Source organism: Hermetia illucens, chromosome 4, assembly GCF_905115235.1.
Source record: "Hermetia illucens chromosome 4, iHerIll2.2.curated.20191125, whole genome shotgun sequence".
In the NCBI taxonomy this organism is placed as follows: domain Eukaryota; kingdom Metazoa; phylum Arthropoda; class Insecta; order Diptera; family Stratiomyidae; genus Hermetia; species Hermetia illucens.
The window spans coordinates 7697090-7714280 of NC_051852.1; the positions used below are offsets into that span (position 1 = coordinate 7697090).

Here is a 17191-nt window from a genome sequence, read left to right on the forward strand (position 1 = left end):
CCCACTCACAATAGTAGGCATGAAGCTTCCATCAATAACGCGGAGTCCTTTCACTCCATGCACCTTCAACGTCGAGTCGACAACTGCTCGTTTATCGGTACTGGGGCCCATTTTTGTCGTACCCACAGGGTGCCAAAGTGTGTTGGACAAATGGGCAGCATAGCATTCCCAATAGCGTTTGCTTTGGTACACATGCGAAACACATTCAGGTAGATTCAATCTCAGCAACTCAGCGTCCAAATCTTGGAATGTCGGTGTATTTACCAGTTCAACAACTTTTTGAATACCTCGAACTGTTCGTCTTAAATCATCCTTGTCATCCAAGTAGTTCGGGAATATGAGGGGTTGATCACGATAGTCAGTACTTTGAAGCCGCACATATCCCCGTGATTTAGGCCTTAGTAAAGTGACGGATGCAGAGAAGATTCTGTCAGAAGGATCAATTTGATTCTTAAGACTTTGCAGGATATGTGGTTTCATATTAGCTCCGAAAAGACTGGCATCATCTACCGGTAGAAATGTATACTGGATATCAGGGTAGTAACCATTGCCATCAGTATCAACAAAACCGACAATGTCAAATCCTGCCATTCCAAATGTCCCATTGCGATGAACCCATTGGTTGAAGATGCTGTCCAAGATTGCAACATCCAAATTCATTCGGTGCTTATATTTCAATTTCATGAATACGTCAATTCGAATGTGATCCTGGAGGTTGTTCCCGACAGGCAGGCTCTTAATGACGGGTATCCCTAATTGCTTCAAATGTGAAGCTGGTCCTATGCCAGAGAGCATTAACAATTTTGGAGATTCTACTGATCCTGCTGATAGGATGATCTCCTTACGAGCTCTGGCTTTCATTTCATAATGTCCTTTGTAAACAAAACTTACACTTTCAGCCCTTAATTTTCGGTTGAATTGAATTTTTCTCGCAACTGCATGCTTTATGACGTGAAGATTGGGTGTATCCTTGGTCAAAAATGCTTTGGCTGTAGTTATTCGTCTTCCATTTTGTAAGGTTCCATCAGTAAACCCGAATCCTATATAGGGTCCATCGACAAAATCGTCTACTTTGTTGTATCCCAATTCTCTGGCAGCTCTACCGATCATATATTGATCAAGTTTCGGCGACTGATACGGCTCGACATTCATTGGCCCATTCGTTCCATGATTGCTGGATCTGTTAGGTCCTTTATAATTTTCAGTTTTCTTGAAATATTGTAAGACATTGTTCCAGTCCCAAGAGGTATTTCCTTGGTCTTCCCAATTGTCGTAGTCGCGAGGATTACCACGGACATAGTACATTCCATTGGTAGCATGAGAACCTCCCAGCACTTTCCCCTTGTTCCAAAAACAATTTTCATTTTTCATCCCCAGACAGGATAATCCATTCGTCCTTGTTGGGTACATCCAATCGATAGAGGAACCCAGGGCATACCAGGCAAGGGCAGGAATCTAGAAGAGAGCATTTGTTAGGTTCACTGAATTCACTAGGGTACATGTTACCTCAGATTCTATCGGCGGATCTCCCCCAGCTTCTATCAGAAGAACTCGATTTTTAGTGTCCTCGGCCAGACGTCCTGCCACAACTGATCCTGCCGATCCGGCCCCCACAACAATGAAGTCATAGTCATCGAGGCCTTTAAATTATGAAGAATCGAATTGAGAATTAGTTACAAGTTGACATGTCCCCAAATGCAGATAAACCACTGACCATTTTGTAATGCATCTTCCCCATGATCCGGGGGCCATAAATCCGGGTTAGATATGTTACAATGAAGCGCCAGAATTGAAGAAACAAATGTTGTTAGGAGGTCATTGGCCGGTCCTAGACTTCTAGCCGCACAAGAGGGTTCCAGAAAATCCATTGTCAATCAGATATGCTACTCCACAGTAGTCTTCCAACGCCCTTCTTAGGAAGGTACTCAACTCTTCAAGAAGTTGTAATGAACTGAGATTTTCGGAAACGTTAGACTATTTATACGTGTTCGTGTTCTTTGGTGTTCCTACTTAGATGGGCTGAGGAAGACGCGACACCGGAGAAGAATACCTTTCGGCTTATTTACATATTTATTGTGTCTACAGATTGGCTGATTAGTTGTTTGGGTTAAGCATTAATGAATAGCATGGCCCCATGTTGATTTAAGATGGATTTATCTTTTTTCAATTCTCGCAGACGTAGTCTCGTCTAACGCATAATTGGCCTAAATTCTGATGAGTTTAAGGGAAAGTCTTTGATATTTACGGAAATCGTTTTCACTTTCATTTGTCTTTGATGAATGCGGGTTTCTAGATCACCCGCCTGGCTTCGAATTTTGATTACGTCATGGGTGTCTGTATTCGTCTTTATGCTTATCAGGCTTATTACTTTCACACCGTTAAGGGATATGGTAATGAAGCTGTAGAATGGGTTCATTGAAAATGAAATGAAAAATGAATTACATATTATAGAAAAAGGGGCGTGGTTCATTCCCGCATTTGGAAACCTTTTGCATGGGATTCAAAAAGAGGCATGACTCATGCCCTCATTTTCATGAACCTGCGGCAAAACATTACGAGGATCCCAATTGTGCAGCGTAACTTCACGCTTGAGCCACCAAGGACCACTGGCACAACCACAACCACCATGAAACTACCACAAGAGGACCAACCGCAAATAACCGGGCCAAGAGCATAACCTCTACGAATCCTCCTAGAATATATGTCCTCAGAGGACCATCCTATTTCCTATGATGCCAGATAACCTCCGGTGAAGCTTCGTGGAAAGAGCCACTGCAAATTAGTCCCTTGCCGACTCAGATCTGATTACCCTCTTCGAGTACTTGGGGATGCCACTCCCAACAGATTGACTGTCTAAAAATCTACAGAAGTAAAAAAAAATGTTCTCTGGGTATTCTGCCAAATGGTCGCAGTTGGGACAATTGTCCAGTTTGGACCTATGCAGGTATCTGCGAGATTCTTTACATCCGTGGAAAAACAGGTAACATTATAGTCAATCTTTACGTGCATTCCCTACTTCCAGACTTTGCTGAATCAATCTTCAAATCCAACCTTCCATTTTTGTTGTCACTTATAGATTTCTCATTTGTGGTATTCTCCATAAGCCGATCAGACGAACTAGGCCTCCCATCAAAAGCCCATACAACATTATCTCATCTTTCGGGACGATCTTAAAGGTGCAACACACTCTTATTGGGTTCCTTTTGTAAACCGAAATAACTTTTAAGGTCCTGCTGTAAACCTCTGTTTTTTATTTTTTCGGTGAAACCAAAAACTCTGACACGGATATTGTCAGCAAGCTGAGCCATAAAACCACCAAGGCTTCTGCCCTCCTCCCCATGAAATGTCGCAAAGTTTTATATCGTAGAGCGGACTTAGCTCTAACACCTCTCCCTGCACTCTTCATTGCTCTCGCAGCCAAGCCTTGCTATCAGCTCACTTTCCTATTTCCCTAAGCCAGGATTTGAACGGCTTCTGAATGACCAGCTCCATTCACCGGCAAGTTTCCAATTTCTCAACAAGATTTTGTGGTGCTACGGTCCTACCCAATCTTTCTCTTAGATTTTTCCTTTCATTTGGAGGAATAAGATAATGAGGGGACAACATGACTCTGCGTCTTCCGGGACACCATTGGGCCACTTATTCTGCTTCGACTTATTATGTCAGTGGTAACTTTCATGCTCTATGAGAAATTAATCTCTCAATAATATTAGGTGAAGACGGCTTCATGGCTTCTTACCAGGACAGAGGCAAACCGTCAAACGCTGCCTCACTTCTGCCTTGGGAGTAGCGTGACCGAAGCGGCTCACAGATGTTGAATGCTCCTTTATATAATTCTCAAAACACAGCAAGATTTCGAGGTGGGGACAGAGGTGAGACAGCGTCTGACGATTTGCCTTTACCCTGGCAAGAAACTGTAAAGCCGTCTTCACCTAAAAGGGGTCCGTGAACCAAAAAAAAAGAAGGAATAAGTTGCTTCCCCTTTGTGTCCGATCCGACATCAAGTGGATGCGGACTTAGGACCCTTCGATCCTCAAGCGAAATAATCTCTTAATGTTCACTCTGCATTCAAACCTAGCTGAACCCCGTTTCTGATCATCATCTTCATTGTTGTCACCTGCTCAGAGGTTCCTCTCTTCTAGTTCCTCATCTTCCCTAGTTCTTCACGTGGCGATCAAAGGAACTGGAATTGTGGTCTAAATAGGCCAAATTGACAGTAACCTGCCGCATTACGCATGATGGTTTTTCTATAAACCACATTCGTCTTTTAAGGATTCCTTTGTAGGATAATTCGTTTCATATAAGCAGAATTCAGCTTTCTAAAACTATTCTGCAACCACAATCACTGGTACATCGTCGGCATAAGCCACTATCCTGACCTCCTAAATATCCAGGATGTTAATAATATCTGATAACATAATGTTCCAAAACATTAAGGCCAACATATAGCCCTGATATTTTTTTTTTTTGGGCCTACAAGGATGTAACAAATATTAGAAGGACACGCCTTCCCCTGTTTAGCCGTACAAGCGGGAATGACACTCACTACAACCCAACCACGGGCTCTCCTGCCCCAGCCTACTGCCACTTAGGTATGACTTCACTGCAAGAGTTTGCTTCCCGTGCTTTAAGTTTTCCTCCTTCTAACTTGCTTTAACTGAAGCTAGATCTCTTCCGAAAGTAGCTTTTCCGCAACTACACTCCCCGCGCTCACCCTTCCTCCCAGCACTCGGTTCAGATTTCCTCTCACCGTTGATAACTTTGGGAAGGGAAACATCACATGCTCTCGGTGCTCCAGGGTACCATCATCCACCCCAAAGAAGTGAAAATACTGCCTTCAACGTGTCCTGTTAGGTTTTGAATAATGTAGTAGTTGGTGTCCCCGTGTTTCCAATTCCAATGTTTGGAATGAACCTGTACCCTTCGAACACTCGTCCCATCTGCGTTGCCAGGGATTAAACAACTCTCATTTAACAGTACTTCCATATTTAGTTTCCACCTCCATACTTGTAGGGCACGCTCATTTGCTTCGCTAGAGTAGCGACTGGAATAATTCTCACTTCCACATTGTCTTATCTGATGTTATGGAAGAAATCTGCTTCAGCATTCAGCAATATTTTTGGAAATGCTGCGTTGAAATAGCTGCCTTTGACACATATAGTCTAGGTGCTGTCTGGAGCTAAGTCTACTAACTCGTCAATAATTACCCCTGGTATTTTATAGTCGGCTTAGAGGCGACCGCATATCCATCAATTTCCACCTTCCCAGCGATCTTCTCCCCCTCTTCGATTTTCGCATCCACCAGGGTCAGCCCGGCTCCTTGCAGCCAGGACTTGACTGCTCATATATTCTTCGTCGCGTTGACCCCAACATCCTGTAGATGCTTTGCTCCAGCAACGACAGAGAGGTCATCAGCAAAGTCGACAATTGTAGCCTCCTTTGGGATGGAAAGAAACATCACTCCTCTATCCATGACACCCAGCAGCAGGGGATCCAGTGCCAAACCCTGTGGTACCCCCTGTGGCAATACACGATAATATTTGGAACCTTCATCCGACCAGTACCAGAGAATCCCTTTTTGAACCAAATCCGCTTTTGAACAGGAGAAAAGGTAGTGCCTCTCGGTCAGACCCACCAAATATCCAGGAACATCTATGTCAGTCAATATGCCTTTAATACGCCTCCAGCTGGTGAAGTTGAATTTGGTTTTAGCAGGCATCGTGCATCAGCACGCCCTCCGCTATATTCACAACCATATTCATTGCATCCACTGTGACGTGCCCGTGTCGAAACCTACATTGGCGCTGCGACAAGCCATTGCCACTTTCGACGATGGGTAACAATTTGCTGTAGATGACTCCTTCCATCAATTTTCCTATGGTATCAAACAGGCAGATCAGCCGATATGATGCTGAATTTCCAGGAAGTTTATTTCGTTTGGGAAACAATATCAACTCTTCCGGTTTCCACTGAGCAGGGAGTATTCCTTTCTTTGGAGACACCTCAAACATTTTGTTAAAAAGGTTAGGTTTACTATTCACTGCCTGCTTCACAGCTTTGTTAGGGATTCCATTTAAATGTGGGGCCTGGTTGTCGCCAATCCTACGGTATATTTTCCACAGCTTCTCCTTGGTAGCTGCTGGTACCACACACTCATTCAGTTGGGCCACCGTTTGCCATCCGCAGAGAAAAGGAAGTGGCAACAATTCCTTCAGGTCACCTGGGGTAAAAAGCTATGCTGACTTCTCTCTCCCTTCACCCCAATGTTAGTCCCACCCCAAAGGTTTATATTGGTGTCTTCGCACAAACGTTTGAAGCAGTTCCATTTCATTTCTCGAATGGCCTCTTTTAAGTAACCTTTGTGCCTCCTGTCGATCATCGCTACCAGGTTTTCGTCTGAACCTCTGATAAAGCCTGTCACTTGCAAAGTTGCAATTTCATTGTTCCACCAGTAATTGGGTTGGCCACTGAGGAGCAGTCGCCTTCTCGTAATGGTACCATCGCATGCTTCCGTCATTCATTTGATGATCTGGGTAACTTTTTCTCGGGCCGTATAATTCAGGGATATGTCAAGTTTGACTACCACGGAAACGTCTCCAAATCAAAAGCTTTCACTGTCCACCCAGCATTCTGTGGGAGCTCTTTTTAGAGCTCGAACTAGTGATCACTATGAACATAGTCCTCACTAACTCTACAAGTAATCAGAGGACTCAGCACTTCCTCATATTCCGAAAGTGTACCGCTGGGTGGAACATGGCTATATATAGAAACTAATTTCATCTCCGCTCTGACGAATCCCTCTTGTAGCTGTTCCATTATCTCCTGGAAGCCTTGTTTGATCTTTGACCCAAATGTCACCATCGTGATTTCGATACACATCACTAATGATAGACACATCGCTATTTTTCCCGCGAGAATATGTAAATCCGGCGTCAGTTGGCAGTGGTTGAGGTTGATTTATCGATTCACATAGGTGGCTTCCCTATATGCCCCATATGCATCGATGACCCACGCCCTCCTTCGCAATGTGCAATTGGGTCATCACCGCAGTCCTTGCTGGTATGGCCTTCCGCTCCCCTACATGCCTTCGTTATGTGGCCGAAGCTACTCTCCCTGCTGACAATAGTTCGGCTGCTGATGGTGGCTTTTTTAGTGCTGTGTTTCCGTCCAATAAGGAGGGAGCCTTTCTCCTCTCTAGTGTCGGCTTCCTGTCCTGAAGACTTTCCAATTTGACTCAAAGATTCGTTCATTGTTATATCTTTGAATTTCTTGAGCTCCAACAAAAGGTCTCGTTTCTGAAACCGTCTAATGCAACTGACATTACCTCAGAAACTAGTAAGTTCCGGTTCTGGTTCTACGTGTAGAGATGGTGATAACCTCTGGTTATATCCCCCTCCAATCTCTCCTTTGCCGAGATAATACCTTTTTCAGGCTTAAACATCTTCGGTCTACGTTTCCAGGATTGGAATTGTGGCTAAGTCAGTTTCATGGGTAGCTTTAGCCGGTCTCCTCACCTGGACTTACTTAGATGTTGAACCATTTTTTTCTTTTGGGGGTTTAATCCCCTGTTCACTCATTCAACCGTTGGCACAACCTCTTCCCTGGTTGCTCATCTCTTGTGTTTCGAATAGGCGTCACTGGAGTTGCCTCCAATTGGACATCCCACGTCGCGATCATAGCTAGTGGCAGAATTTTCATTTTAGCGTATCCTAGCGCAACAGTTTCCAGCAACCAATTTTCTAGAAGCAGACAGAGCACCGCCCTTACACTGCTCTGCATAGTTTCACGAGTAATTAGATAGGGATATATATTGTCCCGAGATTAATGAGTCACACGCTGTCTAATTACACGACTCTCGCCGAAGATAGGTCTGGTATGCTATTCAGGTCCATCTAAACCTCCATTAATATTCGCTCGTTCATTACTTTCACAGAGAGTCATGAAGTCTTCCTGAGTTTTTGGACGCACTTTGATCGAGAACGATTTCCTATTGATAGCCTTCGATGTACCGCTGGCAGAAACTCCAAAAGATATCACTATCTAAGGCAATGCTGACGAAAATCAGGTCCTTAACTGAAGTAAACCCTCAAATCCGATAGGTTTTCATTTTATCTACGATAAGGAATACAAGGTCCGACTGAGCTAAACATTGCAGACGGCAACTTCCTCTTTCTTCCGCAAGTAAACTTTCCTATTCTGATATCAAGGGTAATGAATTTTGGTCTCTGACCTCGTGTATTCATAACAAGAGCATCCAGGATGATCTTGGATTCTGACAGCTACGAATCCGTGAGCATGTCCAATCGGTTACCTTCCTACCTTATTGAGAAGATTTACACGCTCTTTGCGCGTCCTATTCATGAGGGGTGTCCTAGAATGATTGAGGCTAATTTAAATCAACATCAATTCAGCACCCTTACTGCTTCTGCTAGAACGCCTATTATGAGCGCCCTCCTTTCAGCCTCCGAATATACGTTTGAGCTCCTGTTCCACTTCTTGTCGATATGACCCATTTCTATACTTTGTAGCGTCCGTAGTTTTGCGACATATGCAACATTTCCTTTGCCTTGTCTAGGGGCATCCTTTAAAAGTATGGTCTGAGAATGCCAACGCAAGGTAGGAACCTCTAAAGCCACGCCTCATCATACAGCCGAGGCAGGAGGAACATTGATCGAGAACCGAGATCCGCCATGGATCCTTTCGATCTTTTCGATCGTTACACCGTTATTTTTTTTTACCCCGAGAACCCATGCATCGATAAAGGACACGCAAATTTTTGTATAATGAGACGTGAGGGATCGAATTGCTCAGAGGGTAGGTCTCTCTTCTCCACTTCATCGACCCTAGCTAGTACAGAGTCATCCAAGCACAAGTCAACGGAGTACTTCAATGAAGCTTCAATATTTTCGGGGGACCTTCACAGTCAACTTCCCCATTTTTTTTAAGTTTTTGGAATAGCTCTCTCCTCTTGGTCATCTCCGGCCCCTCAGGATGGCCGCCTGACCATCATTAACTCCATTTAGTCATAAAAACGTTCGGTATTGGACAATCAATCAAAAGCAGCCTTTCTCACAAGCTACCCACGCAATGCTTCCTGTTATCATGGACCAGTTATCCAATGCGAACTTTTCCTGTATCTCGTAGTTTATACGCTCTTTCTGCTGGTATCAGATCGTATGTAGCCCTTTCTCCTTACTTCCTTCCGCAGAGACCTGTTCTATAGTAAACTGACATATCTTCCCACATTCTTTGTTGCTTGCTTGTCCTGGCCTTGACAAGTTCAAAACATTCTCCCATTTAAACTTCAGTTCAGTTCAGAATTGGTCCTCGATTTCCACCTACGTAATGGCGGAGTACATTTTGAAGAATACCTGACTCTCCCATTTTCGAGGCAGGTGCGCACTTCTTTTGATCCCAAAAATAGATGATATCAATCAATACAATCAGAGCAAATAACCCTTGCAACCGCTCTGATGCAAACCTCTGCTGTGCCACGAAACCAAAAACGATGACAGGTCCTACTTTGGTTGAACGTTCAGCATCAGAAGTGGAGCTTCAAGATAGACGTTTAGCCTTCTTTTCTGGGAAGAAGATAAGCCCACACAGTAAGTGTCACCTTAAATAACAGTTCATGAAAGGATGAAGGTCCCTCAAATAGAACTTCTAAAATCGAAGCGTCTTTTAGACATAGACAGTAACCAACGAATTCGACTTGGATAGCGAGGCCTTGTGCAGATCATGGAGGGCCTGACACCCATTGGCTAATCTAGTAGAGTCAGGGTCTTCCGCAAGAAAGAGGTTATCTGGCACATTCAATTAAGGACGTTGGAACAGCATGTAAAGTACCAGCAGAAGTCAGGCAAGCTTTCAATCTGGACCCTCCGTGTAATATTGCTTATCCTCGACTCCAGCATTAGCTAAAGAACTAGTCTGTAGCTGTGCTACCAAATTATCCACTTTTGGAAAGCTTGAATTCAGGACGAGGTGTATCTTAATATCACAAGAATGCATTTTGTTGGTTCCAGGTGATCAGGATAATGTCAAACTTTAAACTTATCAAAGAGTTAAGGAAGGTACACGTATATATGTACGTACAGTCCCGGTAGGATGACAAACAAGGGGGGGGGGTTTGACAGATGCCCCAATGAATTTGAATGATTAAAACGCAATGGAATTACCTCCATGACAAACTTCACCATCAAAAACAAGGTAGAAGGTCTTCATACCACAGAATACAGCTACGGGTAAACTGGTTGAACTAGGTCCTCCTTCCATCCTGAACATCCAGCTTAATCAATAAGGTCAAATCAATACACTAACATTTATTTTTAAACAAAAACAGCAAAAAATAACGATTACAATTAAATTATTTCAATAAAATTACCAAAACAAACTACAACATCGCCTATGGTTGCCTCCAAGCGTCCTTGATAAATTCCGCCGCCTTTTCACCCACCATTATTGTCGGTGGATTCAAATTTCCGCTAACAATATTCGGAAAAATACTAGCATCCGCCACTCTCAATCCTTTTGTGCCTTTCACTCTCAACTCAGGATCAACCACTGCATGAATATCCCTATCCGGTCCCATTCTCGCTGTTCCCGCTGCGTGATACATGGAACTTGTCATATATTTGGCATAGCATTCCCAATACTTCGTACTTTTATATCTGAATAGATCACAGGCTGGCAAATTGATTCGAATGATCCTGGCATGAACACGCTCAAAGGATTTAGTACGTTCGAAATCGGCGATTTCCTTAATTCCGCGAACGATTGTTTTCAAGTCGGAGTCCTTTTGGAAGGTGTTGGGTATGATTATTGGAGGTTTGGTGATGTCCTTGGATTCAAGTCGAACGTGTCCTCGCGATCGAGGTCTTAGAAGTCCAACGTCAATTTTCAGTATGCGGTATGAATCGGGAATCCTTTCGAAACTTGCTTGGATGTTAGACTTGAATCCGATGCTCGCTTGTGAACTATTCGCCATTGGGATGAATTGGTATTGTACATCAGGATAGCGAGTGCTCCGTTTGGTGCTGATGAAACCGGCTATGTCAAGAGCCGCGTTACCATATGCCCCATTGTGGTGAATCCACTGGTTGTATACTTCGTCCAGAAGTTGTTTTTCTTTGGATAAATATTGGACCGGTTGGTACTTCAAGAAGAGAGAAACAGAGCAATGGTCCTGGAGATTTTCGCCTACTGGTAAATCCTTCAATACTGGAATACCCATGAGTCGTAGTTGAGTTTGTGGACCGATTCCAGACAGCATAAGTAGCTTTGGAGTTTCAATCGCTCCTGCAGATAATATGATTTCTTTGGTTGCATCCGCTTCCAACTCGTGAGTGCTATTGATTTTGAGCTTTACAGATGTCGCTTTCATCTCAGCGTCGAACTCTATTTTATGCACATATGCATCCCTGACGATGTGCAGATTAGGCCGCTCTTCCAGCAGATAAGCTCTTGCTGTACTCACTCGTCGTCCGTTGTCCATAGTGCAAGGAAGAAAACCAAATCCAAGGTTTTGTCCGGGGACGAAATCCGTAACCTGACTGTATCCTAACTCAGCTGATGCTTCCAAAAGCATATATTGATCATGCTTCGACGATATACATGGTTCAACTGTTATGGGACCACCAGTTCCATGTACATCGTAGCTATTGTCACCCTTGAAATTTTGAGATTTTTTGAAGAACGACAGAATATCTCGCCAGGACCATGAAGGATTCCCCTCGTCTTCCCAGAGATCATAGTCTTTGGAGTTACCCCTGTGATAGTTCATATAGTCTATGGCACTCGATCCACCTAGGGTTTTTCCTTTGTGCCACGTACATGATTCGCCTTCACTTCCCAAACAGGACAAACTATTTGTTGTTGTTTCGTATTTCCAATCGTACTTTGTGCCGAGTAAAGTGAACGCCAAGCCAGGGATCTGGGAAATAAGAAGGAATAGTGGCGAAACCTGATAATATAAGAATAAGAGCTGCCAGTACCTCAGACTCCATCGGTGGATTTGAACCTGCTTCCAGCAGTAAAACTCTATGATCCGGATTTTCTGCTAATCGACTCGCAACTACAGATCCTGCTGATCCTGCTCCGACCACTATAAAGTCGTACTTTTCAAAACCTAGAGGTCAATCAGAGTCAAGTTTGTCAAAAGAGGTGGGCTTAAAATAAGGAAACACTTCACCATTTTTCACAGCCTCTTCTCCTTGATCAGGCGGCCACATGTCCAAGGGCGAGGTATTACAATGCATTGAAACAAGACTCGATATCAGTGTGGTCACTAGGTAATTTGCAGGACCCAGGCTCCTTGCCGCACAAGTTTGGCCTATGGACTCCATTGTTCAGCTCTAGTCCCTAAGACGTGGGGAGTTCTGGAATAAAGATAAGATCAGGTTTCTGACTCAGGACTTTAAGGGCTTATTCTTTATGGTTCCACTACTTATTTCGTCCTTGTGCTGGTGTCAAGTCTCTCTGTAAATCTCCACGCTCGCTATCTAAGAACTAAGATGGAAAACACTTAAATCGGTGATATTTATATCATCGCAATGTTTCTACCATCGAAGCTTAAACGAAATTCATGAAACAATTAAAATAACACAATAAAAGAAATAATCGCAATGAAAGGAAAGGCTTAGATGAAATCATTGTTATAGAGCCATCAGCATCACGCTATGGAATTCAGGCGCTAGAATTATTCATAGACGCATTTGCGTTCGCCCAGTCTGGATGGCCTATTTTGCTCCGAAAGAAGCAATGAATTTATTGGTGGAATTACGAAGGTGTTAAGATCATAAAAATAAGAATAACATGAATTGGAATTGTCTTTGTTTTTGTTCGTTTTAGAATGGCAATCGACCACTTTGTCTACTGTGAGCTTTCAGCGTCTGACGAACAACCCTTGGTAGACGATCTAGGGGTCGAATTTATATTGGATGTTACTCCTTGGGGATGCCATCATAAGGTCTCTCATAATGTCCTATTGGCTTCGATGGGGCTCTGGATCATGGATTCTGGTCCCCTCTTCATTTGGCGGTAGGTCTAGTCATATCTGCGCTACTCAATCTTAAAACTATATAGGACCAAGAGAAAGATTATAACGAGTCCTTTATGGAAAGTTCCTCACGTTTCTTTGGACCACCACCGCGACCAAGGCCAAATATCGTCACCAAATGTTAGGCAGCCCTGCTCCAAATTAAACCCCTTCCAAAATGCAAAAGGTCGAAGCTTGCAAAGGTCATTTGCTATCCAATAATAAGATAAGTAAGCTCCCTCGGTTAGATAACGAAATGACGAAAATATACTGAAAGCTCCTCAGTAAATTTTTCAAAAGTTGTTTTCCACCTAATTCAGTCCTGAGTCCGCATCGTGAGAAATTTTTGGCTGGACCATTCTCATTTATGAATGGGATTTTAACCTGCGGTGCATCTGCAAAGCGGAGATGAAATTATTTTACGTAGAGAGCCATAAAGAAATGACCTTGAAGTAGTTCAACAATTTCAAATATTTATTATGATTCAGAGATATTTTTGCATTTGTTTGTTTAAAAAAGTTTACATTGGGGGCTACCTATTCCATGCACGTAAACATATTCGTTAATGACTGTCTGCAGTGAAAATTCGATGAGTCACACAAATGATGGTGAAAAAGTCAGCGTCCGACTTTTCCTCAGATATTGTGAAAGGATAATTCGGGCTTAATCCAAGAGAGAAGATTCTTTTAGAATTTTCAAGAAATTAAGTCAAAATGCGTACACCCAGCTGACCATTATGCCAGCAATAGCATAGCAACAGCTACCAAAAATCCAAAGAAAACAATGCCAACCTTTTAATTTTCTAAAAGTGCCTCAGATAGTTGTGCGATTTATAAGTAGCTTCCCATCCTTCTGTAGACATACTGGGTGTAGTTCTCTGTGGCTCCTTCACATCACGTTTGCGCAATATGCATTAGGTGCCGAGTTCAATCCCCGGGACATCGGGTTTCATTTTTTTTTTTCATTACAAACAAATCCTGTTGTCAGATTTAATCTCGGAACTATACTGAGTACATTATTTTTTTCGAGTTGTTACAAACTCGACAGATGCCGGATTTCACCTAACACTAGCACGAAGTGCCAAGCATTTAGGCTCGGATGATCCTACCTACTTAAAAACTAAAGAACGCTGGTGGTGGTCACTAGTGGTAGGTCAATCGGAGAATCTGTCGAGAACTCCCCGCAACATCGAGCACGTATACTAAATGGTGTACTTCTGTATGGTCCGTCCTGAATGGCACACATGAACCCCTCCGTCTCAGCAAAGAACTCCCCAGCACGCAGCCATCTGTTCGACAAATGTAAATCGACAAATAGCTGCCAAAGAGAATTCACGTGTTTACCGTGCATTGCCTTCGACTTCCATTCATGGATCTGTTCTTGGTCCGACTTAACCCCACTCAGAGGATTGAAAGATCGGTCCTTCAATTTAATTGGAGTCAGTCCACAGTCTGCCTTACAGATAGCCGACCATTTTGTGCCGCCACGTTAACCACACCCCTACCTCCGATGTCACGAGGCAGATTCATTCGCTCCATAGCAGAGTTTGGATGATGAATTCAGAATTTGTACATAATTGTCCGTATCCGCCGCTGGATGTTTTCCAGATCGGTCTTCGTCCACGGTAATATTCATTGTCATGCAAAACCAAAGCGGACTCAAAGAATTCCCCTGAGAGAATGCCTCTCCGTATATGGATAGGCTCTGAGTCATTGGCACCCTCAGATGAAGGCACTGATAAGGTGGTGTCCCATCCTTCCATGACCGTTGCCAAAAACTTTATTAGTTTCGGATCAATGCGATACAGATGTAGAATGTGGGACGCTATCGAAAACCTTGACATACTCGACATAGCATAGGGGTTTCTTTGGCCTCTAGTTGCTTTTCCTGCAACTACCGAGTCGATAATGAGTTGCACTTTGTAATCCCTTGACCCATTTCGACAGCCCTTCTGCTCCTCAGACAGAATGTTGTTGGCCTCAAGGTGCGCACTGACCCTTCCACAAATGATAGACGTTATGACCAGGTAGAAGGTTCGCAAGCAAGTAATCGCCCTTATATCTGCAGGATCCTGCACCGTGTCCTTTTTGGGATAAGGTAGGTATACCTCGCAATGAGGAAGGGTGCAAATTCCTCCGGCTGACTAATGAGCTGATTTATGGTATGTGCCAACCGACCATGTATACTGGTTCTGCACCCTTTCCAGATCTGGGCCCCTCCAATTCTTCGAGCTATTTATGGTTCGTCCTCTTCGGTAACATCAGTAAAATTCATGCCAGGAGTAGGAGCATGGGAGGTGCCTTCACCCTGAACCATTCAGCATGCTTAGCGGGTACCCCCCAACTCCACCCAAATATTCTTTCACTTCCGTCACCAAAAACTGCACTGTCTCGACATTCTGTTGGGATTCCTTGAGTGATCTGAAAATAATCCGCTGGTTTCTCACGAAAATTGCATTCTAGATACGTCTGGCCCTTCGCCATACCGTCGTAACTGACTGCATATGACAGAAAGTTTTTATTTTAGTGTGTTCAGAATTTCTGCTACGAGTGTTTCACTGGGGATGAACTGGGGGGAACTATTCCTATAAACCCATCTGCACTTTATTCTTCACCCGTCTGGCGGCATTGCCAGAGCCGAGTTGAGTTAGTCTGTCATTGTCCTGCCTTAGTGAGTTCCGCCAACGTTCCTCTGCCCCCATCGACTCTCGGTCACCTGTTTCCGTGACGACCTCAAGTCGAACGCGCTCCCTGATGATGGCCGGGATTGTGCCGCTATCGCTGTAATAAAGCGGTACTGGTCTGCGACTGCTGCATAGTCAAGGGCGCGAATTGTGGGAAATGCTTGATGAATCTCTGGTGTAACACTGGGCGGTAAGATATTATACCAACCCCCGCCGTTATTTCGTTGTAGAAGCGGATGATAAAGAGGTCCATATGCTCAGTCCATTTCATCCGGTGCTTACGCGAACCTGCTGAAGTGGTCACCAAAGATTGTGACGAAGCAGTTGCAGCAGGCGGAACAATGTTCCTGATCATCGTATCCCATTATGGGAGTCCGACCCAGTCACCAAGTCAGATGATTCCCACTGATTATCCGTACCGGACCTCGAGCTTGTCCTTCTTCTCATTAGATGGATTCGCATTTTATTTCTAACTGCCAAGTGTGGTAATAGCTTCTTCAGTGAGTAATTTGCAAGGCCTACCCCCTGAGACGCTGCGGTGGCGTACAGCCCTTCGGCTGCGGGTGCAATTTGACCCTTAATCATATATATTTCGGCAACATCCCAGTCGACCTGTGGCACACCCTATCCTATTTGTAAGGATCCGCAATGTATTCGCTAAAAGTTTCTAGACTGCAGCGGGTACTGTGGAATGACCTTCGATGACATTCGAGCGAAATTTTCCAAAAACGTTACCTACCACTAGAACGCTTGCTCCGGTACCATGCTCTTTAATGGTATTCAACAGCTGCATCGACACACGGGAATTTTAGCAACGATTCAACAAAAAGTGGCAATGGTCCATCATCAGGCACCAGCGTAACCTCAGCTTCTGAGACTGGGGCTTACAATACTGGTATCGTACTTAAGTCTTCCTCTCCTTCATCTGATGTCGCTGAACTAGCACATCCGCGGATTTCCTGCAGCGCCTCGTCGATGTCTGCCACAGCTGAACTGTAAGCTACACCTGCCTTCACCCTCTAGTTACTCCCACGGCTCCCTGCTGAACGTTGTCTCACCACCCAACTATTCGTGTCGCGGCTAGTTTACTCCACCACTTGGAATGCTGCTCTTCCTTACATCAAAAGCAATCCCAACTCAATTCCTGCATTTCGAACGTTGTTCTTGCCTACATCAGAGGCAGGACCAACTTAACTCCTTCATCTCTCGCGTCTGTGAATATGACAGAGGATGACTTGTTAGACCAAGCGATAGCGATAGTGACATATTCCCACACGTTTGACGCAGCGGGGTCCTTTTGTCCCAAGGGTCTCCTTTTCAAAGGACCGTACGACAATTTCCAAGCCGCCCGCCTGTTTCTCTGATTTTGAATGATTTTTCAAATAGCCTAAAACTTTTTTACCTAAATATAAGGCATTTAGGACCAAGCTGTCGCGTACCAAATTATCTGCCTCAGCTTTGCAACACCACGA

The 17191-nt window shown here is 44.0% G+C and overlaps 2 protein-coding genes across 3 annotated transcripts in view; one reads left to right on the forward strand and one right to left on the reverse strand.

The window, feature by feature from the left end:
• LOC119655312 (basement membrane-specific heparan sulfate proteoglycan core protein) overlaps positions 1-17191 on the forward strand; it is a 604263-nt gene that overhangs the window by 347538 nt on the left and 239534 nt on the right. The window lies entirely within an intron of this gene.
• Positions 10308-12534, reverse strand: LOC119655316 (glucose dehydrogenase [FAD, quinone]-like). The gene is made up of 4 exons (XM_038061151.1): positions 12446-12534; positions 12191-12377; positions 11994-12127; positions 10308-11932 (listed from the first exon to the last, which is right to left on the reverse strand). Exons 2-4 carry the CDS (start codon positions 12342-12344, stop codon positions 10406-10408), a joined length of 1815 nt encoding a protein of 604 aa, XP_037917079.1. The 5' UTR covers positions 12345-12377; positions 12446-12534; the 3' UTR covers positions 10308-10405.